This window comes from Sceloporus occidentalis, unplaced genomic scaffold (assembly GCF_023333645.1).
Source record: "Sceloporus occidentalis isolate IW3139 unplaced genomic scaffold, rSceOcc1.0.p SCAF_114, whole genome shotgun sequence".
NCBI classification, from domain to species: Eukaryota; Metazoa; Chordata; class Lepidosauria; order Squamata; family Phrynosomatidae; genus Sceloporus; species Sceloporus occidentalis.
This window is the reverse complement of record NW_028317094.1, coordinates 995,686-1,021,577: the sequence shown is the minus strand read 5'-3', so window position 1 is coordinate 1,021,577 and position 25,892 is coordinate 995,686. Positions and strand designations below refer to the sequence as shown.

The 25,892-nt window shown below is 43.9% G+C and overlaps 2 protein-coding genes across 2 annotated transcripts; both read right to left on the bottom strand.

The window, feature by feature from the left end:
- Window positions 1–3,735: 3,735 nt before the first annotated feature.
- On the bottom strand, window positions 3,736–6,094 carry LOC149282448 (uncharacterized). The gene is made up of 2 exons (XM_089498158.1): window positions 5,914–6,094; window positions 3,736–5,166 (listed from the first exon to the last, which is right to left on the bottom strand). The coding sequence occupies exons 1-2, from the start codon at window positions 6,092–6,094 to the stop codon at window positions 4,265–4,267; spliced, it is 1,083 nt and encodes a 360-aa protein (XP_089354284.1). The 3' UTR covers window positions 3,736–4,264.
- Window positions 6,095–17,027: 10,933 nt separating this feature from the next.
- LOC149282447 (uncharacterized) lies at window positions 17,028–25,892 on the bottom strand. The gene is made up of 3 exons (XM_089498157.1): window positions 25,862–25,892; window positions 20,258–21,997; window positions 17,028–17,047 (listed from the first exon to the last, which is right to left on the bottom strand). The coding sequence occupies exons 1-3, from the start codon at window positions 25,890–25,892 to the stop codon at window positions 17,028–17,030; spliced, it is 1,791 nt and encodes a 596-aa protein (XP_089354283.1).

The following is a 25,892-nucleotide window of genomic DNA, read 5'->3' as shown; positions in this document are numbered from 1 at the left end:
TGTCTCTCTTTTTCTTAGGGTCACTCTGTGGGAGTAGGCCCCAGTCAATCTGGCTCAGGAGGAGGGAAACCTTGCTGCTGGGAACCTGACCCTGGGACTGGCTGCAGGCTTACCTCCGGAGGATCTAGACAGTGGCTGCAGCCCTGGCTTATCCCTGGGATCTCAGCCTCCACCTCAGACTCAGAGGACAGGCCTGGCTCCTGGTGGCAGGGCATGGCAAGCCCTCACCTGGAGCGCCACCTTCATTTCAAACCCCAAAGGGGGAAAGTTCCCAGAGACCTTCCCTGCAGAGTCTTGTAGGGCCAATTGGCTGTGAGGTTTGAGGTGCTTCTGGTGAGATGCAGTTGTAGGGCAACACATTTGGAAGGCACCCATTTGGGGAAGAGGAAGAGAGAGGGAGGTGTGGCAGAAAACAGGAGCCGGAATCACCTGTTCCTCTGATAGAACTGGATTGCAGCTCCCAGCAGCTTCTAGCAACCATGGCCAATGGTGAGGGAGAGTGGGAGTTGCAGTCCATCAACATCTGAAAATCTACCTGATTCCCATCCCTGTTGGAAAGGCTGGGTTGCTTTTAAGGAGTTTGTGGGGGGGGTGGCTTGCCCCCAAATTTGTTGGGCAGTCAGCTCAGGACTGGCATCTCTGCCAGGATGATGTTCCTGCCACCCTCAAGCTTGACCTTGCCTGAGCCAGGGAAGAGCTGCCACACTCAGAGGCATTCCTAGTATATTTGTGAAAATCATTCATCAATCATCCCTCTCTTCCACAGCCTTTTCGGGTCCAGCGGAGCTGCTGGACAAGCAGAAGAGGGTGAGGCTCGCTTTCTCTAGCCAGACCCATAACTTCAGCACCCCTTCCCAGCAGCGCACTAGGTGACACCCCCCTGCACCCTCCTGGCAATGCCCTTGGCCATCTTTCTGGCCTGGGCCAGTCAGGCACTGAGCCGTCTCCTTTCCTGATCTCTCACACCAAGTTATAGTCGGTGCCCTGACTGAGCTGTTCTGGCCAGTGCTGGAGGAAATGCTTGCCTTTGCATGGAATGGGAATCTCTGGCTTCAATAATCTTATTCAAATAAAAGTACCGTCAGTCCTCGGTATATGCTGGGGTTTGGTTCCAGGTCCCACGGTGGATGCCAAAACCCATGCATGCTCAAGTTACAGTGGACCCTTGTTATACGCTGGGGTTTGGTTCTACAATCCCCTGTGTATTACAAAATCTGTGTATGCTCAAGTGCCATTCAATACAATGACATAGCAAAATGGTGTCCCTTATAAAAAATGGAAAATCAAGGTCTGCTATTTGAAATTTACACTTTTTTTTAACATTTTCAAACTGTGTATGCTTGAATCTGTGTATAAAATAATCCGTGTATAAGAAGGGCTGACTGTACCTTAAATACAAGGGCATACTAAAATAGTGTCCCTTAAATAAAATAAAATAAAAAGAGTTACTTTTTGGAACCAATAAATTTTGACAATATTTTCAAGGTCTGGATGCTTGAATCCATGGACAAATATCCGTGGAAATTAGCTGGGAAACAAAGCAGTCCCAGATTGCAAGCAGACCTCTAGAAATTGCCTTTGGCATCCCAGGGAGCCTTGCCAGCTGGTCCAGAAACATTCTATCTAAGCAGAAAGGCAGACTAGTCCATCTTCTGGGATTAAGCTGGAGCCACGTCTAGCCAGCAAGAAAGGTCTGAAAGAGAAACAGCATGGTGCCATGGACTGAGGGCTGGACTAGGACCAGGAGGCCAGGATTCGAATCCTCACTCAGCCTTGGAAATCCATGGGTGAGCTTGCATATATCACACTCTCTCAGCCTCAAAGGAAGGCTCTGCTGAATAAATATGGACATAAAAGAGACCCCCTACGACTAAGTATTATACAGTGGTTTGAGTATTAGCCTAGTGCTCTGAGAAAACAAAGTTTAAATCCCCACTCGGCCATAGAAACTCACTGGCTGCCCTTGGGCAACTTACACTTTCTCAGTCTCAGAAGAAGGCAATGGTAGCAAGGTTTTTACCAGAGGACCTCAATGTGTGGGGCGGATTGTATGGGAGAAAGCGATCCCGTAAGTAAGGTTATAACCAAGACCTTGTACTGTGCCCTGAAATTAATAGGCAGCCAATTAAGAGATTTTAATATAGGTGTGATATGGTCACCTCTAGATCTTCCAGTGACCACTCTGGCAGCCATATTTTGGATTAGTTGAAGTTTCCAGACTTGGTACAAGGGTAGCTTAGGTAGAGCGCATTACAGAAGTTAAGACGTGAGGTTACAAGAGCATGCATGATAGTTTTCGGTTGTACAGGTTCCAGGAAGGGGCGCAGTTGGCATATCAACCAAAGCTGATAACATGCACTCCTGGCCATCGCATCTATCTGAACTCACATCTGGAGCAACGGATTCAGGAGCACTCCCAAACTGCAAACACAGTCCTTTAGGGGAAGTGTGACCCTATCCAGGACCGGTTGACAAACCTCCATACCTGGATTAGGATCTCCATCAAGTACCTCGGTCTTATATGGATTCAGTTTTAATCTGTTTCTCCTCATCCAGCACATTACTGCCCCAAGACATTCATTCAGAGGGGAGATGCCTTCCTTAGTTGATACAGAGGTCTGGCACATGAAGAGATATAGTTGGGTGTCATCAGCGTACTGATAGCACTTCACTCCATGTCTCCAGATGATCTCTCCCAGCAGTTTCATGTAGATGTTAAACAGCATTAGTGACAGGATGATGCCCTGAGGAACAGCAAATTTAAACTCCCTTTTAAAGGAACAACTGTCCCCAAGCATCTCTGTCTGGAATCTGCTTGAGAGATAGGACTGAATCCACTGTAATGCATTGCCCCTGATCCCCAATTCCCTCAGGCTTTCCAGAACGATACCATGGTCGATGGTATTGAAAGCCACTGAGAGATCCAAAAGCTTCAACAGGGTCACACTTCATCTGTCGGTGTTCAAGCAAAGTTCATCTACTGAGGCGACTATAGCATTCTCGACTCCGCATCCCATCTTGAAGCCAGTTTGAAATGGATCTAGATAATCTGATTCTTCCAAGAATGCTTGGAGTTGAAGAGCAACTTCCTTCTCAATCACCTTGCTTAGAAATGGAAGATGGAGCTGTAATTGTTCATGTCCAAGGGATCTAGGGAGGGCTTTTCCAGAAGACGCTGAACCACCGCTTCTTTTAAGCAAGATGGAAAATAGCCCTCCCTAAGAGATGCATCTATGATACATCTCAGGTCAGTCCTAAGTGCATCTCCTCCTTGGAGGACTAGACACGAAGGGCATGGGTTGAGAGGGCAAGTTGTCTTCTTCACATTTCCAAGGAGATTGTCCACGTCCTGAGTACGCACAGATTTAAATTAATCCAGTATGATCTTATTCACGGAGTTAGTGGACACCTCACCTATAGCCTCTGGAATAAGGGAAGGAATACGCCCTTTCTTCCTTCCTTTCGGAATGGAGCCCAAGCTGCGGAGCTAGACTCAGGAGAGAAAGGCTATGAAGACTCTGCTTTGTACATATAGCTCTTTCTCTCTCAGAGTGTGTGTGTGTGTGTGTGTGTGTGTGTGTGTGTGTGTGTGTGAGTGTGAGTGTGTGTGTGTTTGCCTCTGCTGTTCTTATAGCTGGGAATGGAGCTGAGGACTGAGGAGAGAAGAAAGTGTCAATTTTGTGCAAATGCAGAACTTCTGTGCATCAGAGTCCAGTGTGTTGAAATAGCAAAGAACTTTATTGAGAACACATACAAGGAATTCAGTGGTTAAGCCAGAACTACCCACTCCAAGCCAAACTATACATTAAAACCCCAAAACCTAAAACACCACCCTCTTCCCAACCTAGCCCCCATCTCCAGTTCCTACAGTCTATGCCCCACAGGTAACAAGACCCCCTTTGCCACCCCCAGAAACTAACCCCCTTTCTGGTAATATCGGCCCCCAACTTTCTTCAGCCTACATCTCACCCACTGCAAAAACTAACATTCCCATAACTATTTGAGCCAGCTGCAACAAATCCCACCCCTCTATTTCGCTAACCTATACCACAATCTCCAGTCAAATTTATAAACTATGATCTATACTAACAGCAATGAAAACCTAAACTTAACAAAATATAACTTTAAAACATAAACAGACTTATCCACAGACAAACCACAGACATATGGATAGACAACCCTTACAAACAAAAGCATAAGGGCCTTTTCACTGCTGGATTGAAAATATATTTTCTATATTAATTCTTGAAAAAATAAAGTTAGTTCACTTCTGGGATTTGTGTGGCTTCTCTACTGTGTGGACTCTCTGATGTGTCAGTAGGTTTGACTTCACTGAAAAACTTTTCCCACAATGCTGGCATTTGTATGGCTTCTCTCCAGTGTGGACTCTCTGATGTGTCACAAGGATTGATTTACGAGAAAAACATTTCCCACAATGCTGGCATTTGTATGGCTTTGCTCCTGTGTGAGATCTCTGATGTATCACTAGGTATGACTTTGAAGAAAAACATTTCCCACAATGCTGACATTTGTATGGCTTTGCTCCTGTGTGAGATCTCTGATGTATCACTAGGTATGACTTTGATGAAAAACATTTCCCACAATGCTGGCATTTGAATGGCTTCTCTCCAGTGTGGACTCTCTGATGTGTCACTAGGCTTGACTTCTGAGCAAAACACTGTCCACAATGCTGACATTTGTATGGCTTTGCTCCTGTGTGAGATCTCTGATGTATCACTAGGTATGACTTTGATGAAAAACATTTCCCACAATGCTGGCATTTGTATGGCTTCTCTCCTGTGTGGACTCTCTGATGTGTCACTAGGCTTGACTTTAGAGGAAAACATTTCCCACAATGCTGGCATTTGTATGGCTTTGCTCCTGTGTGCGATCTCTGATGTATCACTAGGTATGACTTTGAAGAAAAACATTTCCCACAATGTTGGCATTTGTATGGCTTCTCTCCTGTGTGGACTCTCTGATGTTTCACTAGGATTGACTTCCAAGAAAAACATTTCCCACAATGCTGGCACTTGTATGGCTTCTCTCCTGTGTGGACTCTCTGATGCTTGACAAGGACTGACTTGTAGGCAAATCTTTTTCCACAATGCTGACATTTATGTGACATCTTTCTTGTGTGGACTCTCTCATGACTGACAAGTTCTTCTGTAAACAAGGACAATGACAGACAAGACTGAATCTCAGTGTTAAGAGAGGAAGGTGTTACCCCAAGATTTAGCCCTACGTTCACACCTCCCTATTTCAGGTTCAATTAATAAAGTTGGTGTGAGTGACCTGAGCATGACACTGTTCTGGATGCCCCCAAATCCATATAATGATTGTATCCTTACTCATAGGAGCTAGCAAAGAAGAGATTGTAGGGGAACTTCCATGAGGAAATCAGTGGAAGCAGATAGTTGACTCACAACCAATACAGTATACAGCTAAAAACGCCAATATCATTCTAGGTTGCATCAATATGAGTAAAGTTTCTAGATCAAGGGATGTAATAGTGCTACTCTATTCTGCTTTAGTCAGAATAATCCTGTGTCCAGTTGAGGGCCCCACAATTTAAAAAGGATGTTGTCAAGTTGGAACATGCCCAGAGGAAGGCAGCCAAAGTGGTGAAGGATCTTGAAACCATCAAGCCCTTTGAGGAGCGACAGTAAGAGCTCTTTGACGGTGCAACTCCCTTACTTTTGTGGAATCCTCTTCCTTGGAGGTCTTTAAACAGAGGCTGGATGGTGTTTGGAAATGTATTCCTGCATGGCAGAAGGGGGTTCAACTGGATGGCCCTTGTGGTCTATTCCAACTCTATGATTCTATAATTCTAGTGGAATCATAGCACCATGATAATTTAGCACAAAAGGGACCTCAGTCTCATAGAAAGGACAATGGATTCAGGTTCCTTACCCACAGAAGCCACATTCTCATAATTCTCCATCATTACACAATTGTACATAAGCCTCTGCTTCTTCGTCAACAGATTCCATTCGTCTTTGGTGAAATATACTGCCACATCCGCAAAGGTCACCTGCAACAGAAAATAGCCCTCATCCAGGGAGTGACTAAGGAAAAGGGAAGGAAATCGCATGGTGTATCCCAAATATTATTTCATCACTTCAGAATTCAGTGCAGGAAATTATGTTAGCAAGCAAAAACCTGCTGCCTTTAAATCTAGTTTGTCTCGAATCCTTTCAATATAATATACTTAGGGAGCTGGACATGTTTAGCCTGGAGAAGACAAGGTTAAGAGGTGATGTGATAGCCCTGTTTAAATATATGAAGGGATGTCATATTGAGGAGGGAGCAAGCTTGTTTTCTGCTGCTCCAGAAAACAGGATCCGGAACAATGGATGCAAGATCCAGGAAAAGAGATTCCACCTGAACATTAGGAGGAACGTCCTGACAGTAAGGGCTGTTTGACAGTGGAACACACTCCTTCCTCGGAATCCAGTGGCGTCTCCTTCCTTGGAGGTCTTTAAGATGAGGCTGGATGGCCATCTGATGTGTATGCTTTGATTGAGAGTTCCTGCATGGCAGGGGGTTGGACTGGATGGCCCTTGTGGTCTCTTCCAACTCTATGATTCTAATATCATAAACAATATAATTTAGGCCATTGCTGGGATATTGAAGATGTATTAGGATACTCACTATCCCAATACATACAGAACTTTTAGCCACCAAAGAATTATAGTGCATTTAGAAATTTCTTGCCACATTTCAGAGGCAAACGTCATTTTTAATAACAGTTTTGGGGAGCACACTGGGATTGAGGGCCACTGGGGCTACTCCATATTTAGATCCAGAGATGTTCCCCCATATCCTCCAACATTGCAGAGATGGGAAAAGCAAGACACATGTGGAGAAGCAATCCAGAAGGCAGTGAAGATGGCCAAAGTTGTTTATGAGGGAGGTCACACAAACAGGGAAGGGCACAGAAGTTTGCTTTTGCTTCAGCCTCCTGGGAAGGGCAATATCCTGCCTCCGTCTTTCCTCTCTTCTCCCCACTTTTGAGTTGATGGGGTGCAAACTGAATGGCACTCAGGAACTGAAGTGAGGTGAGAAGGGGGAAAGTGGGAGGAGGAGAGAGCAACCGGGAAATTTTTAAAAGTCCCTGAAAAAGTGGGGTGACAGAGGGTTAACCAGGACTGTATCTGCCATATTGGGAGAATATGTTCTCCGCTTGCTTTCATGAACTGACCTAGCAGTGACACAGATGAAATTAATAGTCAAGAACTTCAACTCACCAAAGAATTCTTGTACCTCCGCAGCATCTTTCTCTGGGAGCCCAACTCCCTCTTCTTGGCCTCTCTGTCAGCCTTCAGGTGGGCAGGGGTCCTGGTGGTCTTGCACTTGTGTCACTTCCAGCAAGAGAGGTCCAAAGCCGTGTAGAAAGAAGCAGAGATGAAGTTCCTGAGAAAAGGGACCAGGGTTAGGATTGACTTGGCAAGAAACCCTGCAGAACTCAAAGACACAGAGAATAGCATCCTGCTGGTGACATACGCAGGTGACACATGCCTCCTTTGGGCCGATGCAGAGGTGGGCATCCCCTTCCTCCCTCTGCACCAAACAAAGCCCCCTGGACTTAGTATACACTCACTGCAGCTCCCCTACACAACAGATACTCCATGTCTTAGTAGAGTGATGGGGGATTAGGGGGTGGGGAATTGGAGAGGGCCCTGGTTATGTCCCTGTAGCTGGATGTGAAATGAGTGCATCATAACTAAATAAATGAATAATCTGCTGAAACCTCCAGAGGTCCCCAGTGCTTTCCAGCATCAGCCCCTTTCCCAAGAAGGCTGCATCCACACTGCAGAAATAAAACACTTTGACACCGCTTTAACCGCTCAGTGCTATGGAATCCTGGGATTTTACCTTTGGGACACTTAGCCTTATCTGCCAGAGAGCTCTGGTGCCACAACGAACTACAAATCCCAGGATTCCACAGGACAGAGCCAGGAGAGTTAAAGTGGTTTCGAACCGGATTATTTCTGTAGAGCAGATACAGCCTAAATTGGTTGTAAAAGGATAGAAGCACCCAAGACTTTTTTTTACCCTCCAAATAATGGTTTTCCTTTTAAAAAATAAGTGGTTTGTTTTAGTCTGTAATCCTTATTTTTGTTGTTCTTGTTTGTTTCTATTTTTATTTGGTCATTTGAGATGGCTTCCTTCTTGAGTGAAAATCTCTTAATAAGAAACTGGAAAAATTTTAAAACCTCCCAAAGGAGCTACTTTTGGCCTTTTTGGAGGGGACAAGCCTCCTCTTAGGAGCAAAAGCCCGATGTTTATGAAGAATAATAATAAGGCTTGTATTAAAACTATCCTTCCCATTTCTGATCCCTTTTAAAACCAATGTTCCCTTTTAAAACCCATGTTCCCCAGAAGGAGCAGAGCTGTGCAATAAGAAAAGACACACAAAGAGACACACTTCCTTCCTTTTGGCCCAAGGAACCTGGCCTCCTTCTGACTCTGGAGCCTCAGAAAGAAAGAGAGCCTCTGTTCAACTGAGGCCTCAGAGAAGGTTCTGGAACATTATTCCCCACAGTCACAAGCAGCACAAAATGGCCACCAGAACACAAAATGGCTGCCAATGGCTCAGCGCTTGGCAGTTGTCAGTTTGAGGCCTTCAGGGAACCCAAAATGGAGGTTGAAAGGGCCCCAAAGTCGGAAAGGACCCCAAATAGGATTTCCAGACTTTAACAACAGCTAAAATCTTTGCTGATACTATAATACAGAGACTGACTGAGATACTAGAACATGGCCACATAGCCTGAAAAACCCACAAAAAAACTATCACTGAGATACTGTTTATAAATATTTTTATGTCTTTATAAATAAATAAAATTTAACAATAATAATACGAAGAAGAAGAAGAAGAAGAAGAAGAAGAAGAAGAAGAAGAAGAAGAAGAAGAAGAAGAAGTTGCAACCAGGAGCTAGTTCTCCCAGTGGTTTTTCCCCCAGGAGCCCCCTTCTCCTTCTCCTTCTTCCCCTGAAGAATCCTCAGAGGCCTCTCTGCTCCTCCTCCTCCTCAGGCCCTTCCTCTATGCCTTCCTCCTCCTCCTAGGACTGCAATCTTGGCCCCACTTTCTGGGAGTTAAGTCCCACTGATTTCTGGTTCAGAACACACTGCAGGGATGATGATGATGATGATGATGATGATGATGATGATGATGATGATGAGTCTCTTCCTTGAAAAGCACAAAGCCTTGTGGAAGCTCAAAGGCTAACAGAGGTCCAAATCACACGGCAGAAATAACCCTCTTTCAGACAGCTTTAACTGCCTTTGCTAAGTGCTAGGGAATTTTGGGGATTGTAGTTTATTATGGCACCTCAGCTCTCTGATAGAGAAGGCTAAATGTCTCACAAAACTACAGTTCCTAGAATTCCCTAGCATTGAGCCAGGGCAGTTAAAGCAGTCTCAAACTGGAGTATTTATGCAGTGCATTTTTGATCTCTGTTAGTCTTTGAGTTTTCACAACGTTCTGTGGTTTTGGGAACAAGAAACTAATTATCATAATTGTTGATGATGATGATGATGATAATAATAATGATAATAATAATAATATCTCATTCCCCCTCATAAAGGGACACAACTGAAATTACAAGTTTAATAAAATTAAATTATAACATACAAAAGTATACATTAAAATAAAAGTAAAAAGAATTAAACTAATTCAGCTCCCCCTCTGGAAGGTGGGAGAGACCTGAAAGGGACTTGAAATGGGAAGAGAGGAAAAGAGGGGAGATGCTGAGGGGGAGTCTCTCATGTCCTGGAGTTTGCACCCATTGCTCTGTCTCCCGGTCTCCTCCACTGGGAGGAAGGGAGCGTGTGGAATTCTGGGAAAGGCTGGCAGTTGGCTTGGAGCCTGAATAGGGTTCTAGAAGGCTGGTGGCTTTGACTGTTGGCTGATAGGAAGAAGGGCTCATCTGGATTTCCCTGGCAGTGAAGGAAAGATGGGTGCCTCAATGAGGAGCTCTCAAATTTGGTTCCTATGTGATAATGATGAATGAAAGGCCCCCAGGTTGGAGTCAATGATGGGGGGCTGGAAGGTCTTCTGTAGGGAGGCAGCCTTGGGGGATGGAAGCAAAGAAGCCTCCTCCTCCTCCTTCATCTGAAAAGGGCTCTTCCGGCTGCCAGGCCTCCTCTCCTCTCTTCGGAGTTTCTGTGGGGCCATGATATTTTGGAGGGGAATCCCAAAGGGAGTCTGTGACCAAGGAACCTCAGAATATGATCAAGATTGCAAGGTTCTTCCTGAAGAAGGAGAAGCAAACTAGGAGAGGCTGCAGCTGTTTGCTTTTGTCTGAGCCTCTGGGAAGGGCCCCTCTTCTCCTTTCTCCTTCACTGTCTTCATGGAAGGCAGACTGCTTTTGCCCTTTGGACTCAGTTTGCAGCAATGGCAATGAGCTGAAGAGAAGGGAGAAATGGCAGGAGGAGGAAGAAGAAACCAGGACATTTGAAAAGTAGCTGAGAAGGTGGGAGGGCAGAGGATGAATCAGGGGGAATGTCCCTTCCAAACTGGGAGAGTTGGAGGGCATGCAGAAGGAGCTGGGCCTGGAAATGGAGGAGGAGAAGGGGGCTTGCAAAATGACCTCCATGGATGAGAAAGCTGGGCCAAGTCCATGAAATGAAATGGCCCAGTGAAATGGTGTCCATAATATAGAAGCCAGAGTGGCATAGTGGTTTGAGCATAGCTGAACTATGACTCTGGAGTTCAGATGTGGAATCCCAGCTCCACCATGGAAAACCATTGGGTGACCATGGGCAAGTCACACTCTCCCAGCCTCAGGAAAAGGCAATAGGAAAGCTATTCTGAAGATATTTGCCAAGGAAACCCTGTGATAGGTCTGCCTTAGGGTCACCATAAATTCAAAACGACTTGGAGACACACAATAACAATAACAACAAAAGCAACGTCTATTATGTAAAATGGCAAAACCAAGAATTGCTCTTGGAATTTACATTATTTTTCTATATATTCAAGCCTTGAATGGCTCAATCTACAGGTAAAGAAATCTGTAGATACAGAGGGCTATCATCATCATAATCATCATCATCATCATGAAAAGTAGAGGGTCTTCTTTATCAAATTTGTACCAGGAGGGCGACTAAAATGGTGAAGCGTCTGGAAACCAAGACCTTTCGCTTAACAAGGCTACAGGCCTCTTCCCCCACAAAAAAACTCTAATGCACCCCTGAAAGGAGCTCCTCCCTCTCACTTCTTCTTTTTGTGGAGAGCACCTTCTCCCCACCCCCAATGTCCCTCTCTCTTCTCCTCACAACCACAATCACAACAACAACCCTGTGAGGTTGTTCTGCCAGGCAATAGAGACCAGTCCCTCCATGGTCTCCTTCTGGGTCAGAGGAGGGGGATGGAGGGAAGGCCTTGGCAGCCATTGCTTTGTGTGTGTGTGTGGGGGGGGGGGGGAGGCAATTGCCTTCATGCCATAGACCAATACCTCCCCCAAAAGAGAGTATTCATTGAGGCCTTTCCTCCTTCCCCCCATGGCCACCTTTCCCTCCTCCTTCTAGGCCTGACCCCCACAATCACCTTTCCTCTCCTGGCAATGGGAAATGGGGCCTCTAAGACTTTTCCTGTCCCCCTCTGAGAAGCAGCTCCCCTACACAACAGATACTCCATGCCTTCTTAGAGTGGTGGGGGATTAGGGGATGGGGAATTGGAGAGGACCCTGGTTATGTCCCTATAGCTGGATGTGAAATGAGCGCATCATGAATGAATAAACAAACAAATAATCTGCAGAGACCTCCAGACGTCCCCAGTGCTTTTCCTCATCATCGGCCCATTTCCCAAGAAGGTGTCCTCCACACAACAGAAATAAGGCACTTTGACACCACTTTAACCGCTCAGTGCTATGGAATCCTGGGATTTTACCTTTGGACACTTAGCCTTCTCTGCCAGAAAGCTCTCATGCCACAACAAACTAAAAGGCCCAGGATTCCATAGAATGGAACAAGGAGAGTTAACACACTTTAGAACTGGATTATTTCTGTAGTGCAGATACAGCCTGAGTCGGTTGTAAAAGCATCAAAGTTGATTTTTTATCCTGTTAAACATGGTTTTGCTTTTTTAAAATATAAGCAGTTTGTTTTTTGTCTAATCCTTATTCTTGTTGTTCTTGTTTGTTTGTTTGTTTGTATGTTTATTTGTTTCATTCTTGGTAATATGAGTTATTCTGGTCTGTCTCCTTCCTTCTTGCCTGAAAATCTATTAATTAGGAAACTGGGGAGACTTTTAAAACCTCCCAAAGGAGCTACTTTTGGCCTTTTTTGGGGGAGAAGCCTCCTCTTAGAAGCCAAACAAAGCCCAATGTTTGCAAATAATAACAAGGCTTCTATTAAAAGTATCCTTTCCATTTCTGATCCCTTTTAAAACCCATCTTCCCCAGAAGGAGCAGAGCTTTGTAATAAGAAAACCCTCTCAGAAAAGAGACACAAAAGACACACAAAGAGACACCCTTCCTTTTGGCCCAAGGAGCCTGGACTCCTTCTGACTCTGGAGCCTCAGGAGAGAAAGAGAGGCCTCTGTTCAACTGAGGCTCAGAGAAGGTTCTGGAACAATATTCCCAACAGTCACAAGCAGCACAAAATGGCCTCTGGAACACAAAATTGGATTCCATCCAATCAGGGCCAGGGATGATGGGAGGGACAGGGACTCCAGCCAATCAGGGCCAAGGATGGTGGGGGGACTGGGATTTCATCCAATCAGGGCCAAGGATGGTGGGAGGAATGGGGATTCCAGCCAATCAGGGCCAAGGATGGTGGGAGGAATGGGGATTCCAGCCAATCAGGGCCAAGGATGGTGGGAGGAATGGGGATTCCAGCCAATCAGGGCCAGGGATGGTGGGAGATAGGGAATTCCAGCCAATGGCAGCCCTCAGAGTTTCCTCTGGAGCCAATCATGTGTAAAATACATATCATAAAAACATCACAAAGTATAAATTTCCAATTACAGTAATTGCAGGGCAGTTATGCTCTTATGACTGGAAGTAAACATATACACAGTTATGATTATATATACATGCTGATGTTGACCAGAATGTGAGATGTGTGCATCAATGTGCATTCATATGTACCTCGATATTTCTCCATGCATTTGCTTATGTTTAAATTGTATGCAAGTAGAAGAGTATATATAAATGTGTGTGTTTATTCTAGCCAGATGCAACAAATCCCAATCCCCCTCTACCTAAACCATACCATGACCCACAATCCCCAGCCAAATTTACAACCCAAAGCCATTATCTTTACTATTAGTAATTAAAACCTAATCTTAACAAAACATAACTTTAAAACATAAACAGACATATGGACAGAGAAACCTAACAAACCAAATCACAAGGGCCTTTTCTTAGCACCACTGGATTGGAAACATAATTTTTGCATTCCTTACTGACAAAAATAATGCTAGTTCACTACTGGGATTTGTGTGGCTTCTCTCCTGTCTGGACTCTCTGATGTGTCACTAATAAGAATAAGAATAAGAATGTTTATTTATAACCCACTTTTCCAAAAATAGATCAAAGCGGGGTACAGCAAAGGAAAAAAGTGTAGCACAATATGCAATATAAAAACATACAGTATAAAAACATCATAAAAATAACCCAATACTTTAAAACACTATAAAATCTACAACAAGCGTTAAAACCAAAGAAGACAAACTAACTAGCTAGAACCATTGCATATCAGGGGAGAACAGCATGTAATCAGGGCACATGGGCGAAAGCTTGTCGGAAGAGAAAGGTCTTTAATTCCTTCCTAAAAAGATCAAGGGAGGTGAAGGAGCTTGACTTCATAGAAACACATTTCCCACAATGCTGGCATTTCTATGGCTTCTCTCCTGTGTGGACTCTCTGATGTGTCACTAGGTTTGATTTCAATGAAACACATTTCCCACAATGCTGGCATTTGTATGGCTTCTCTCCCATGTGGCCTCTCTGATGCCTAACTAGGACTGACTTTGATAATATTATATGTACTTATATATTCTTCTATATATTATACTTATACAGTCTGCCCTTCTTAAACATGGATTTTTTATAGCATCCACGGCCAGAAAAAGTTCCACAACAATATAAATATAAAATATCAAACCTTGATTTTCCAGTTTTTATTACGGACTCCATTTTGCTCTCTCATTATAGTCAATGGGACTTGAGCATCCCCATATTTTGTTATACAATGGGGATCTTGGAACCAAACCCCGGCCTACAACAAGGGTCCACTCTGTGTGTGTGTGTGTGTGTGTGTGTGTGTTATCATCATATATAATCCATATATCTATATCTATATTTCACGTTAAAACCCATCAATAGTTTTTCCAGCAAGCCTGGAGCTTTTGGCGCATGCGCAAAAGCCTCCTACAGCGCCATCTGCTGTCCAGCAAAAAGTTTGCGTGGGAAGGCCCTGTGGCGAATACAGCCTCAAGCTGACCAATGAAAAGGCAGCTAGAGCTCAGCCAATCAGGTGCTGGCTGAGAAGAGGGGAACACCAACCGGTGGCTGACAGTTGGAGAAGACTGACAGTTGGGACTTTTGATCTGAGGAGAAGGTTCTAGCCAAGGCAGTGTGAGGACTTGGGTTGTTAACAGTCCTCCCGAGGGACTGGAAACAGGTTTTTCCTTGAGTCCAAAGGGAAGGACTAGGGTCCCAAACAGACTCTAGAAAAGAGAGGGATGGGTTGCGTACCTTAACTGTGTCGATAGTCTATGGGGCTTGGGCCCTAGAAGGGAATTTGGTAGCACTAATTATTTATTCATATTGAACAAGCTTTGAAACAAGTTACAGTGGACCCTTGTTAGACGCTGGGCTTTGGTTCCAAGATCCCCCGTGTATAACAAAATCCGTGTATGCTCAAGTCCCATTAAGTATAATGACATAGCAAAATGGTGTCCCTAATAAAAAATGGAAAATCAAGGTAAATTTATACTTTTTTGGAACAGTTTCAAACCGTCTATGCTTGAATCCGTGTATAAAAATTCTGTGTATAAGAAGGGCTGACTGTATATTTATTCCACCCTGTATTACAATAAGCCTTCGTTTTTATTTTAAACCTCACTTGGCTCATGGTGAGGTTAAAAACAGCAATGCTACCTATAGCTTAAAATCTTTGGTGTGCCTCACACATATTTTGGTGGCAGTGGTGGGATAACAAAAGTCCCAAGCGCCTGCCACAACAGAAAGGTGAGTTTTCGGGCCTTAGGCTGTGAGTATTGGTAGTGTGCTTTGCTCTACTCTGCCCAGAGACAATGCCCAGAGGGTGGAATCGCTGGACAGATGGGGAGGTCCAGTACCTCTATCACTGTCTGGAGACGAATGTGGACCTGGACCTCATAATGGAGTCCACATCCCACCCTAAGAGGGCAATCTACTCAAAGATTGCCAGAAAGATGAGGAGATGGGGCTTTGAGAGGTCAGAGACGCAGGTGGCCTCCAAGGTGAAGGTGATGAGGACGGCCTTCTATCGTGCTATGCGTGAGCATGGCGACAGCCCTGCATCATGCCACAAACCTCTGTTTTTTTATGAGATGTGGCATCTCTGGATGCTGTCTGGGGGTCCTATACTGGACCTCAATGCCACTGCGGGCGAGTCTTGCCTGTTGACATTTCCTGTACTGGGGTGCTATGATTGGTTGTCTTGAGGCACCTGTCAGCTCATTTCTGCACTTGTGTCTCCAGTTCCTCTTTCCTCCACACAGAACGCCGGGGGAGGCGTCACAGGGAGGCCATGCGGAGTCTACCTCGCCTGGAGGAGGAAGACAATGGGAGTACACGCCATCACCCTGAAGGTTGGCTTATGAAAATATATATACACATGTATGTAAGTACGTATGTGTGAACATGCACATGTTCAGACAGATATCTATGGTTATGTATGCAAAGACGTGTTCTATGCAAGATTTATGTTTAGAGACTTGAAACTGTTATGAGTTGCCTTCAGGCCCTGGAGCTCATTTCGGCAGTCAGTAGGTGTTCAGATTAAAATATACGTCTGAGTGCACTTAGATACAGATGCCTCCACATATATACATATATGGACACATCCATCTGTTGTTGTCCATTGTTCTGGTGCATTGTTCCAGGTGATGCTGGAGAAGAGGCCCTGCCTCCAGTGGAACCAGAGACTGCAGGCGATGAGGAGAGGGACTCCTTGCCCAATGCATCGCTCACCTGGAGGGCCAGCACCAAGAAGGTAAGTCCCCCCACCTTCACAAAGGCCACATTCCCACTCCGTCATTTGCCCTGGATAGAACTGGGCAGATCCAGGTGCCCCATATCGAATCTCCCCAGAAAGAAGTCTGTACTACCCTTTACCTCAATCGGGGTAATATACCCCCTGAACTTGACCCAATCATGACTGGGGCTGAGTTCATATTTGCTGGCAGCAGGGAAGAGCCAGTTGTTTTAAAAAAGAAAGGGTCAATAGTCCGCTTTCAGAAAAACTGCGCTAAGGGGGATTTGCCCTGGATCGCTTGTGCAAGCCCCTGATCGAGTTGTGTTAAAATCGGCGCGAGTGTGAACTTCCAACTTTTAAACTGGTTTGGGAACCGGGGTAAAATATAGTCTGAATGGCCCTACATTTAAGGGTGAAGGGAGCAAGAAACAACAAGCAAAGTCTAAACACTTCCTTTGACCATTGCAGCGTTGGAGCGTGTCGCCACCCTTGAACTGCCAATCGCTCAACTGCAGCAAGGCCAGGAGAGCGCAGAATGTGGCTATAGCAACTCAATGTGTGGCGCTCCCCACAACAGTTATGTGGGTCTTCCTTTTTTTACTTTAAAAATGTTTATTACACTGAGATATTCCCATGATAGTATTTAAATTACCAAATATCGACCGAATATTAACTATTAATTTAACGGAATGTTATCACCCTTTTCTTCAAATGTTTTAAGACAACTCTGTTCCATTTCTAAATATTATTTTGATTTCCCTCTTAGTAAGGCAGATACTATATCCATATTTCTAGCTTCATATATCTTAATCAACCAATCTTTGATAGAAGGATTAATTGTAGATTTCCAAACCTGAGCACATAAGATCCTTGCACATGAGACCATACATAAAACAATTCTATTGTATTTTACTCACTTTATGTTGTGTGTCATGTTTAGTAAAAATAAATGTGGTTCAAAGGGAATATTTATATGAAGAATGTTTTGGATGCTTCCATGGATCCTTTGCCAGAATCCTTTAGCTTTAATGCATGTCCACCAATATGAAAGAAGTTTCCCTCGGGTTCCCCGCATTTCTTGCACTTAGTATTACCAGTTTTGTATATCTGGTGGGTTTTTGGGGGGTTAGATACCACCTGAATAACATTTTGATATAATTTCATTTATAGTTTTGGCACAGAATGAATTTATTTGTTCCTTTCCATGATTTTCCCCATTCCTCTATAGTTATAGTTTTATTTATATCACCTGCCCATCTTACCATGCTGTGTTTAATAATTTCATCTTCTAGATCTCTTTCTTTGAATAGTTTATAATATTTGGATATGTGTTTACCTTCTTTGTCCATCATAAATTTATCTATTTCATTGTTATCCATCGTTAACTCAGGAGCTTTATTGTCTGCCTTAAAACGATTGTTTAATTGGTTGTATAAAAACGAATCCTTCATGTTTCCTCTTTCATTAAGTTCTTCCATAGAATTCATATTGTATTTTCCTTCTGGTGTTTTGTTCATTAAATCTCCATATCTTAGCCATGGAGTATCTTTGTTCTTTGTTCTATTGTAATAGGCTTCTTGCAATGACACCCAAAATTGATGTCTCATTTTATTCCATACTTTAAGCAATGATCTTCTTATAACATGATGGTTAAAAGTATCATTATCTTTTGGTTTTGTATACCACATATATTCATGTATACCAAGATTCAGGTTAGCTTTTTCTATATTCAGTAAATTCTTGTTTTCTAATTTGAACCATTCTTCTAACCATTTGAGACAAGCTGCATAATAATAATACAGCTTGAAGTTTGGTAAGTTACATTCCCCCTTGAAGCAAAGATCATTTACTAAGTCAACCATAACAGTTTCGACTCCGTATCCCATCCTGAAGCCAGTTTGAAATGGGTCCAGATAATTTGTCTCATCCAAGACTGCTTGGAGATGAAGAGCAACTGCCCTCAAAATTATGTTGGTTAGAAATGGAAGACGGGAGACCGGTCTGTAATTGTTCATGTCCACGGGATCTAGGGAGGGCTTTTCCATAAATGGCTGTAACACTGCTTCTTTTAAGCATGATGGAAAATAGCCCTAACTAAGAGATGCATCTATGATATATCTCAGGTGATATATGAAGGGCAAGGGTCGAGACGGCAAGGGCTCTTCTTCATACTTCCAAAGAGCTTGTCCACATCCTCAGTACTCAGATTCAAATTGATCCAGTATGATCTTACTCATGGACACCTCACTTATAGCCTCCGCAATAATGCTGACGTCCAATTTGGCTCTTATCTGACAGAAATAGTCATTTAAAGCATCATAGTGAGCTGTGGAAGGCTCTAGTAATGGGTTCCGGGGGGAAGGTGCCTGAAACAGGTCCCAAATCCTCCCCCCCGACTTCAGCAGTCCCTTTATGCTTTTCTTCCCTTGGCGCTTTCATTCCTTTCGGATGCCCCAAAGACCCCTTCTCAGCATGCACAGGGATTGTAGGGCCTTTGCTGCTGCTGCTGTTTATTCCATTGTCGGCCTTTGGAAGAAGGGAAGGACTATGGCCTTTTTTCCTTCCTTCCAGAATGGAGCCCAAGCTGCAGAGCTGGACTCAGGAGGGAAAGGCTGGGAAGGCTCTGCTTTGTACATATAGCTCTGTCTCTATGAGAATATATGTGTGCTTGCCTCTGTTTTTATGGCTGGGAATGGAGCTGAGGGCTGAGGAGAGAAGAAAGGGTACATTTTGTGCAAATGCAGAATTTCTGTACACCAATGAGTCCAGTGTGTTGAAACAACAAAAACTTTATTTCAAACACATAATCAGAAATTCAGTGTTTAAGTCAGAGCTGCCCTCCCCAAAGCAAACATTAAAACCCCAAAACCTAAAACATCACACTCGTCCAAACCTGGCCCCCACCTCCAATTCCCATAGTCTATGTCCCACAGATAACAAGGCCCCCTTTGCCATTCCCACAAACTAGCCCTTTCTGTTAATACCTGTCCCCAACTTTCTTCAGCCAACATCCCACAAATTCCAAATGCTATCATTCCCATAACTATTCTAACCAGCTATAGCCAATCCCACCCCTCTGTTTAACTAACCTATTCCACCACCATGATCCCCACTCAAATTTATAAACGAAAGCAATAAGCTATAATAAAGGCAAATAAAACCTCAAAATAACAAAATATAATTAAAAACATAAACAGGCATATGGACACACAAACCTAACACACGAAATCACAAGGGCTTTTTCTTATCACCACAAGATTTAAAATATATTCTTTGTTTTGCTTCTTGATAAATATAATGTTAGTTCATTTCTGGAATTTGTGTGGCTTCTCTCCTGTGTGGACTCTCTGATGTTTCACTAGGACTGACTTTCGAGAAAAACATTTCCCACAATGCTGGCATTTGTATGGCTTCTCTCCTGTGTGGACTCTTTGATGTACCAATAGGTATGACTTTGAAGAAAAACATTTCCCACAATGCTGGCATTTGTGTGGCTTCTCTCCTGTGTGGACTCTCTGATGTACCAATAGGTATGTCTTGGAAGAAAAACATCTCCCACAATGCTGGCATTTGTGTGGCTTCTCTCCTGTGTGGACTCTCTGATGTACCAATAGGTATGTCTTGGAAGAAAAACATTTCCCACAATGCTGGCATTTTTTTGGGTTCTCTCCTATGTGGACTCTCTGATGTGCCAATAGATATGACTTGGAAGAAAAACATTTCCCACAATGCTGGCATTTGTATGGCTTCTCTCCTGTGTGGACTCTTTGATGTACCAATAGGTATGACTTTGAAGAAAAACATTTCCCACAATGCTGGCATTTGTGTGGCTTCTCTCCTGTGTGGACTCTCTGATGTACCAATAGGTATGTCTTGGAAGAAAAACATCTCCCACAATGCTGGCATTTGTGTGGCTTCTCTCCTGTGTGGACTCTCTGATGTACCAATAGGTATGTCTTGGAAGAAAAACATTTCCCACAATGCTGGCATTTTTTTGGGTTCTCTCCTATGTGGACTCTCTGATGTGCCAATAGGTATGACTTGGAAGAAAAACATTTCCCACAATGCTGGCATTTGTTTGGGTTCTCTCCTGTGTGGACTCTCTGATGTGCCACGAGGATTGACTTCCGAGGAAAACATTTCCCACAATGCTGGCATTTGTATGGCTTCTCTCCTGTGTGGACTCTCTGATGTGCCAATAGATATGACTTGGAAGAAAAACATTTCCCACAATCCTGGCATTTGTTTGGGTTCTCTCCTGTGTGGACTCTCTGATGTGCCAATAGGTACGACTTGGAAGAAAAACATTTCCCACAATGCTGGCATTTGTATGGCTTCTCTCCTGTGTGGACTCTCTGATGTGCCAATAGATATGACTTGGAAGAAAAACATTTCCCACAATCCTGGCATTTGTTTGGGTTCTCTCCTGTGTGGACTCTCTGATGTGCCAATAGGTATGACTTTGAAGAAAAACATTTCCCACAATGCTGGCATTTGTATGGCTTCTCTCCTGTGTGGACTCTCTGATGTGCCAATAGATATGACTTGGAAGAAAAACATTTCCCACAATCCTGGCATTTGTATGGCTTCTCTCCTGTGTGGACTCTCTGATGTGCCAATAGATATGACTTGGAAGAAAAACATTTCCCACAATCCTGGCATTTGTTTGGGTTCTCTCCTGTGTGGACTCTCTGATGTGCCAATAGATATGACTTGGAAGAAAAACATTTCCCACAATCCTGGCATTTGTATGGCTTCTCTCCTGTGTGGACTCTCTGATGTGCCAATAGATATGACTTGGAAGAAAAACATTTCCCACAATCCTGGCATTTGTTTGGGTTCTCTCCTGTGTGGACTCTCTGATGTGCCAATAGGTATGACTTTGAAGAAAAACATTTCCAACAATGCTGGCATTTGTATGGCTTCTCTCCTGTGTGGACTCTCTGATGTTTCACTAGGCTTGACCTCTGAGGAAAACATTTCCCACAATGCTGGCATTTGTATGGCTTCTCTCCTGTGTGGCCTCTCTGATGTGCCAATAGGTCTGACTTCTGAGAAAAACATTTCCCACAATGCTGGCATTTGTATGGCTTCTCTCCTGTGTGGACTCTCTGATGTCTCACTAGGTGTGCCTTTGAAGAAAAACATTTCCCACAATGCTGGCATTTGTATGGCTTCTCTCCTGTGTGGACTCTCTGATGTGCCAATAGGTATGACTTTGAAGAAAAACACTTCCCACAATCCTGGCATTTGTATGGCTTCTCTCCTGTGTGGACTCTCTGATGTGCCAATAGGTATGACTTTGAAGAAAAACATTTCCAACAACGCTGGCATTTGTATGGCTTCTCTCCTGTGTGGACTCTCTGATGTGCCAATAGGTCTGACTTCTGAGAAAAACATTTCCCACAATGCTGGCATTTGTATGGCTTCTCTCCTGTGTGGACTCTCTGATGTCTCACTAGGTGTGTCTTTGAAGAAAAACATTTCCCACAATGCTGGCATTTGTATGGCTTCTCTCGTGTGTGGACTCTCTGATGCTTCACTAGGTCTGGCTTCTGAGAACAACATTTCCCACAATGCTGGCATTTGTATGGCTTCTCTCCTGTGTGGACTCTCTGATGTCTCACTAGGTGTGCCTTTGAAGAAAAACATTTCCCACAATGCTGGCATTTGTATGGCTTCTCTCCTGTGTGGACTCTCTGATGCATCTCTAGGACTGACTTCCAAGAAAATCTTTTCCCACAATGCTGGCATTTGTATGGCTTCTCTCCTGTGTGGACTCTCTTGTGACTGACAAATTCTTCTGTAAAGGAGGACAATGACAGACAAGACTGAATCTCAGTGTTAAGAGATGAAAGGGTTACCCCAAGATTTAGCCCCACATTCATCCCTCCCTATTTGAGATTAAATTAATAATGTTGGTGTGAGTGACCTGAGCATGACCCTGTTCTGGATGCCCCAAATCCATATAATGACTGTATCCTTACTCAGAGCTACCAAAGAAGAAATTGAAGGGGAACTGTCATGAGGAAATCAGTAGAAGCAGATAGTCAGGCATTTGAAAAATATTCCAATATATATATATGTAAAAATACTTTGATTGAAAAGTGGCATCATTTCCTGTGAGACTGCCATAGAGTGTTGAGTCAGAGCACATGGCATGATGCAAGCTAACTGCAGAGGAAGATTCATGCTGTGTGGCACCAGGAGATGAATCACAGCCAATACAGTATACAGCTCACATGTGGATTGATGTGGGTTCGAGTTTTGTGTACAAGAGATTGTGAAGTTGATGAAAGTCAGAGAGGAGAGCTGGTACATATTTGTTTTCTATTGCAACTCAAGCTAAAGAACCTCCAAGGACTTGGAGGAAATCAACTGTGTGAGTTATTTTTAAGTGTAGAAAGTGGTTAATGCATTGCCAATGCCTATATCTGGAGATTTGCTACTGTACTCTGCTATGTTATTATTGAACTCTGGGAGTGTCGCCTTCAGACTGTGCTATACATTGGCTTTGAATGGGACCAGAATTCAGAGCCAAGAAGGACCTGAGAGCCGGTGTGATAATCCTTTTTGGCTGAAGTATTTCCACCAAGCACCCATTTCTTTTAATTCAGTTTCAGACAATTCTTTCCCCACCCAAGAAACATGCGAAAGCAATTCCAAGTTATGGAACAACTTGCCGGAGGAGATCCGTCTTAACACCACCTTGGATGCTTTCAAGAAAGGACTTAAGACGGATCCCTTCCTGCAGGCTTACCCAGCTGACCTCTTGTAAAGAACTTAAGGAAAAATTCCACTTCTGATCACAACTGTACATTTTAAATGATGTTTTTATTTGTCGCAAATTGAGTTTTAAGCGTTTTGTTGTTTTACTGTGTGTAAATTGGATGCTATTGTTGTTTTGTGGCTATTTTACGGTTGTAATACCGCCTTGCTCCATTGAGAGAGGCAGGTAAATACAAATAAAACTTATTATTATTATTATTATTATTAGTAGTATAATCTGTGAGGTTGGTGGCTGCCTCCCAATCCCCAAGGCCCCTCTCCTGGTCCTTCCCAGAGGTCCCTTTCTCTCCGCACAGAGCTAGGCGATCCTGGCTTTGCTCCTGCCTCCCCCTCCTGGCTCCCATAGGCCTAGAATCATAGAGATGGAAGAGACTACAAGGGCTATCCAGTCCAACCACATTCTGCCATGTAGGAATCAAAGCATCCCTGACAGATGGCCATCCAGCCTCTGTTTGAAGATCTCTAAGAAAGGAGACTCCACCAAAATCTCAGAGGGAGTTTGTTCCATTGTCGAACAGACCTTACTGTCAGGAAGTTCCTTCTTATGTTGAAGTGGAATCTCTTTTACTGCAGTTTGCATCCATTGTTCCGTGTTCTAGTCTCTGGAGCAGCAGAAAACAAGCTTGACATTCCTTCAAATATTTAAACAGGGCTATCATATCACCCCTTAACCTTCTCTTCTCCAGGCTAAACATCCCTAGTTACCCAAGTCGTTCCTCATAGTTTCCAAATCCTGCACCATTTTAGTCGCCCTCCTTTGGACATGCTCCAGTTTCTCCACATCCTTTTTGAATTGTGGTGCCCAGAACTGGACACAGTATTACAGGTGGGGCCTGACCAAGGCAGAATACAGTGGCACTATTACTTCCCTTGATCCTGACATTATACTTCTATTGATGCAACCTAAATCGCATTGGCCTTGTTAGCTGCCGAATTACACTGTTGACTCATGTTCAACTTGTGGTTTACTTGGACTACTAGATCCCTTTCACACGTAGTTTCATTCAGCCAGGTGTCCCCCATCCTATATCTGTTATTTCATCTCCCTCTTAAGCCTAATCTCCTTCCCTTTCTCCCTCCGCTCTCCAACCTTCCTTCTTGCCCATCTGCACTGCTTCAGTATTTCACCTTCACCATCTCTTTCCTGCCTTTCTGTTTTTCACATTCCCTCCTTCTCTCTATCACAGACACACACCCATTTATGTGATGCATAAAAGGGACACTTAAAGGTTCATTTGTTGAGAAAGGCAGGATAATCCATATACAAATTACTCATTGGGAAAAGCAAAGCAAGGGGGCTGGGGCCTGGACTTCTGTTTTGGTGAGGATCAAGCACCAGGGAGCAGTATTAAGACATCTGTAAGACAGGGATGGGCTACTGTTGGGGATTGGGGGCGTCACATTGGCCCCCTGGGGATCTCAGGGGCAACCACACATTGTATTGCCTTAAAATAGGAATAAAGTTTTGTGCCTCAGTATCCCATTGCATCCCTTTTGGGAAGTGAAGCAGAACCTCAAAAGGCTGGAAGAGGGCCAAAAAAGGAAACATACTCAGAGATGTGCTACCATTTCAATGAGAAATGCATTACTAGTTATCTCCATGCTGTCTTCCTACAAAATCCTAGCATTGGTGAGATATCTGGGGGCGGAACTTAGTTTCAGAATTTAAAAGTCCTTTGCTTCCACCAAAAGGTTTATTTAGAAACACAGGCAGAAGGATCCATTAATAAGTCTAAGCTGTCTCTGAAGTGTCTAAACCTTTTCCCTCCGTCATTAACTATCTTCACACTCCTCCCTTTTCCTCCCCTTCAGCTCCTAACCAGCCCGGCTGCCAAGGTACCTCTTGCCATCTTCTTCCACCGTTCACATGTGCCTCTCCCCCCGGGGTCATGTCTGCCACCCAGACTTCACAGACCAGGCAGTTAATAGCCTCCACAACTGCTTCCCTTCCCCAAAGCCATTCTAGGCCCCAATATCCTTACCAACTACTTAAAACTACTAGCATTTAAACTACTAACAATCCCCCCTAAACCCCAATACCATTCTGGATGAACCACAGAACCTGCTTCTGACAATTGGCAGTTTACAATGCAGTATTTGGAATCCTTATGAAGTGGAGAGCAATAGTGCCTCACTAAACTACAAATTCAAATATTCTACTGGATGTTGCTATCACAATTAAACTACGCTTCAAAGGGATCTAGGACTCCTAGTAGACCACTAGTTGAACTTGGACCAACAGTGTGATGCGGCAGCTAAAAAGGCCAATGTGATTCTAGGCTGCATCAATACGAGTATAGTTTCTAGATCAAGGGAAGTAATAGTGCCACTCTATTCAGCTTTGGTCAGGCCTTACTTGGAATAATCCTGTGTCCAGTTGTGGCCTCCGAAATTCAAAAAGGATGTTGACAGGTTGGAACATGCCCAGAGGAGGGCAACCAAAATGGTGAAGGATCTGGAAACCATCAAGCCCTATGAGGAGCGGCTTAGAGAGCTGGGTATGTTTACCCTGGAGAAAAGAAAATTGACAGTGGATATGATATCCATGTTTAAATATTGGAAAGGGTCGTATTGAGGATGGAGCAAGCTTGCTTTTTGCTGCTACAGAGAAAAAGAGACACCACAATGGATGCAAACGACAAAGAAAGAGGTTCCACCTAAACATTAGGAGGAACTTTGGGACAGTAAGAGCTCTTCGACAGTGCAATATACTTCCTTAGAGTTTGGTGGAGTTCTCTTCTTTGGAGGTCTTTAAACCAAGGCTGGATGGGGCTTGGAATGTGTATTCCTGCATGGCAGAAGAGGGTTGAACTGGATGGCCCTTGTGGTCTATTCCAACTCTATGATTCTATAATGCTAGTGGATTCCGGTTCCTTACCCACAGAGGCCACATTCTCGTAATTTTCCAT

What these genes read in the sequence shown, in the direction of transcription:
- LOC149282448 (XM_089498158.1), bottom strand. Translation starts at nt 6,094, where the DNA reads ATGCGATTTCCTTCCCTTTTCCTTAGTCACTCCCTGGATGAGGGCTAT. An exon ending in TGAGAATGTGGCTTCTGTGG is followed by an intron (nt 5,167 to 5,913) that starts GTAAGGAACCTG and finishes CCTTGTTTACAG; the next exon opens with AAGAACTTGTCAGTCATGAG.
- LOC149282447 (XM_089498157.1), bottom strand. Translation starts at nt 25,892, where the DNA reads ATGGAAAATTACGAGAATGTGGCCTCTGTGG. An exon ending in CGAGAATGTGGCCTCTGTGG is followed by an intron (nt 21,998 to 25,861) that starts GTAAGGAACCGG and finishes CCTCCTTTACAG; the next exon opens with AAGAATTTGTCAGTCACAAG. An exon ending in CCCAAACAAATGCCAGCATT is followed by an intron (nt 17,048 to 20,257) that starts GTGGGAAATGTT and finishes TTATGTGCTCAG; the next exon opens with GTTTGGAAATCTACAATTAA.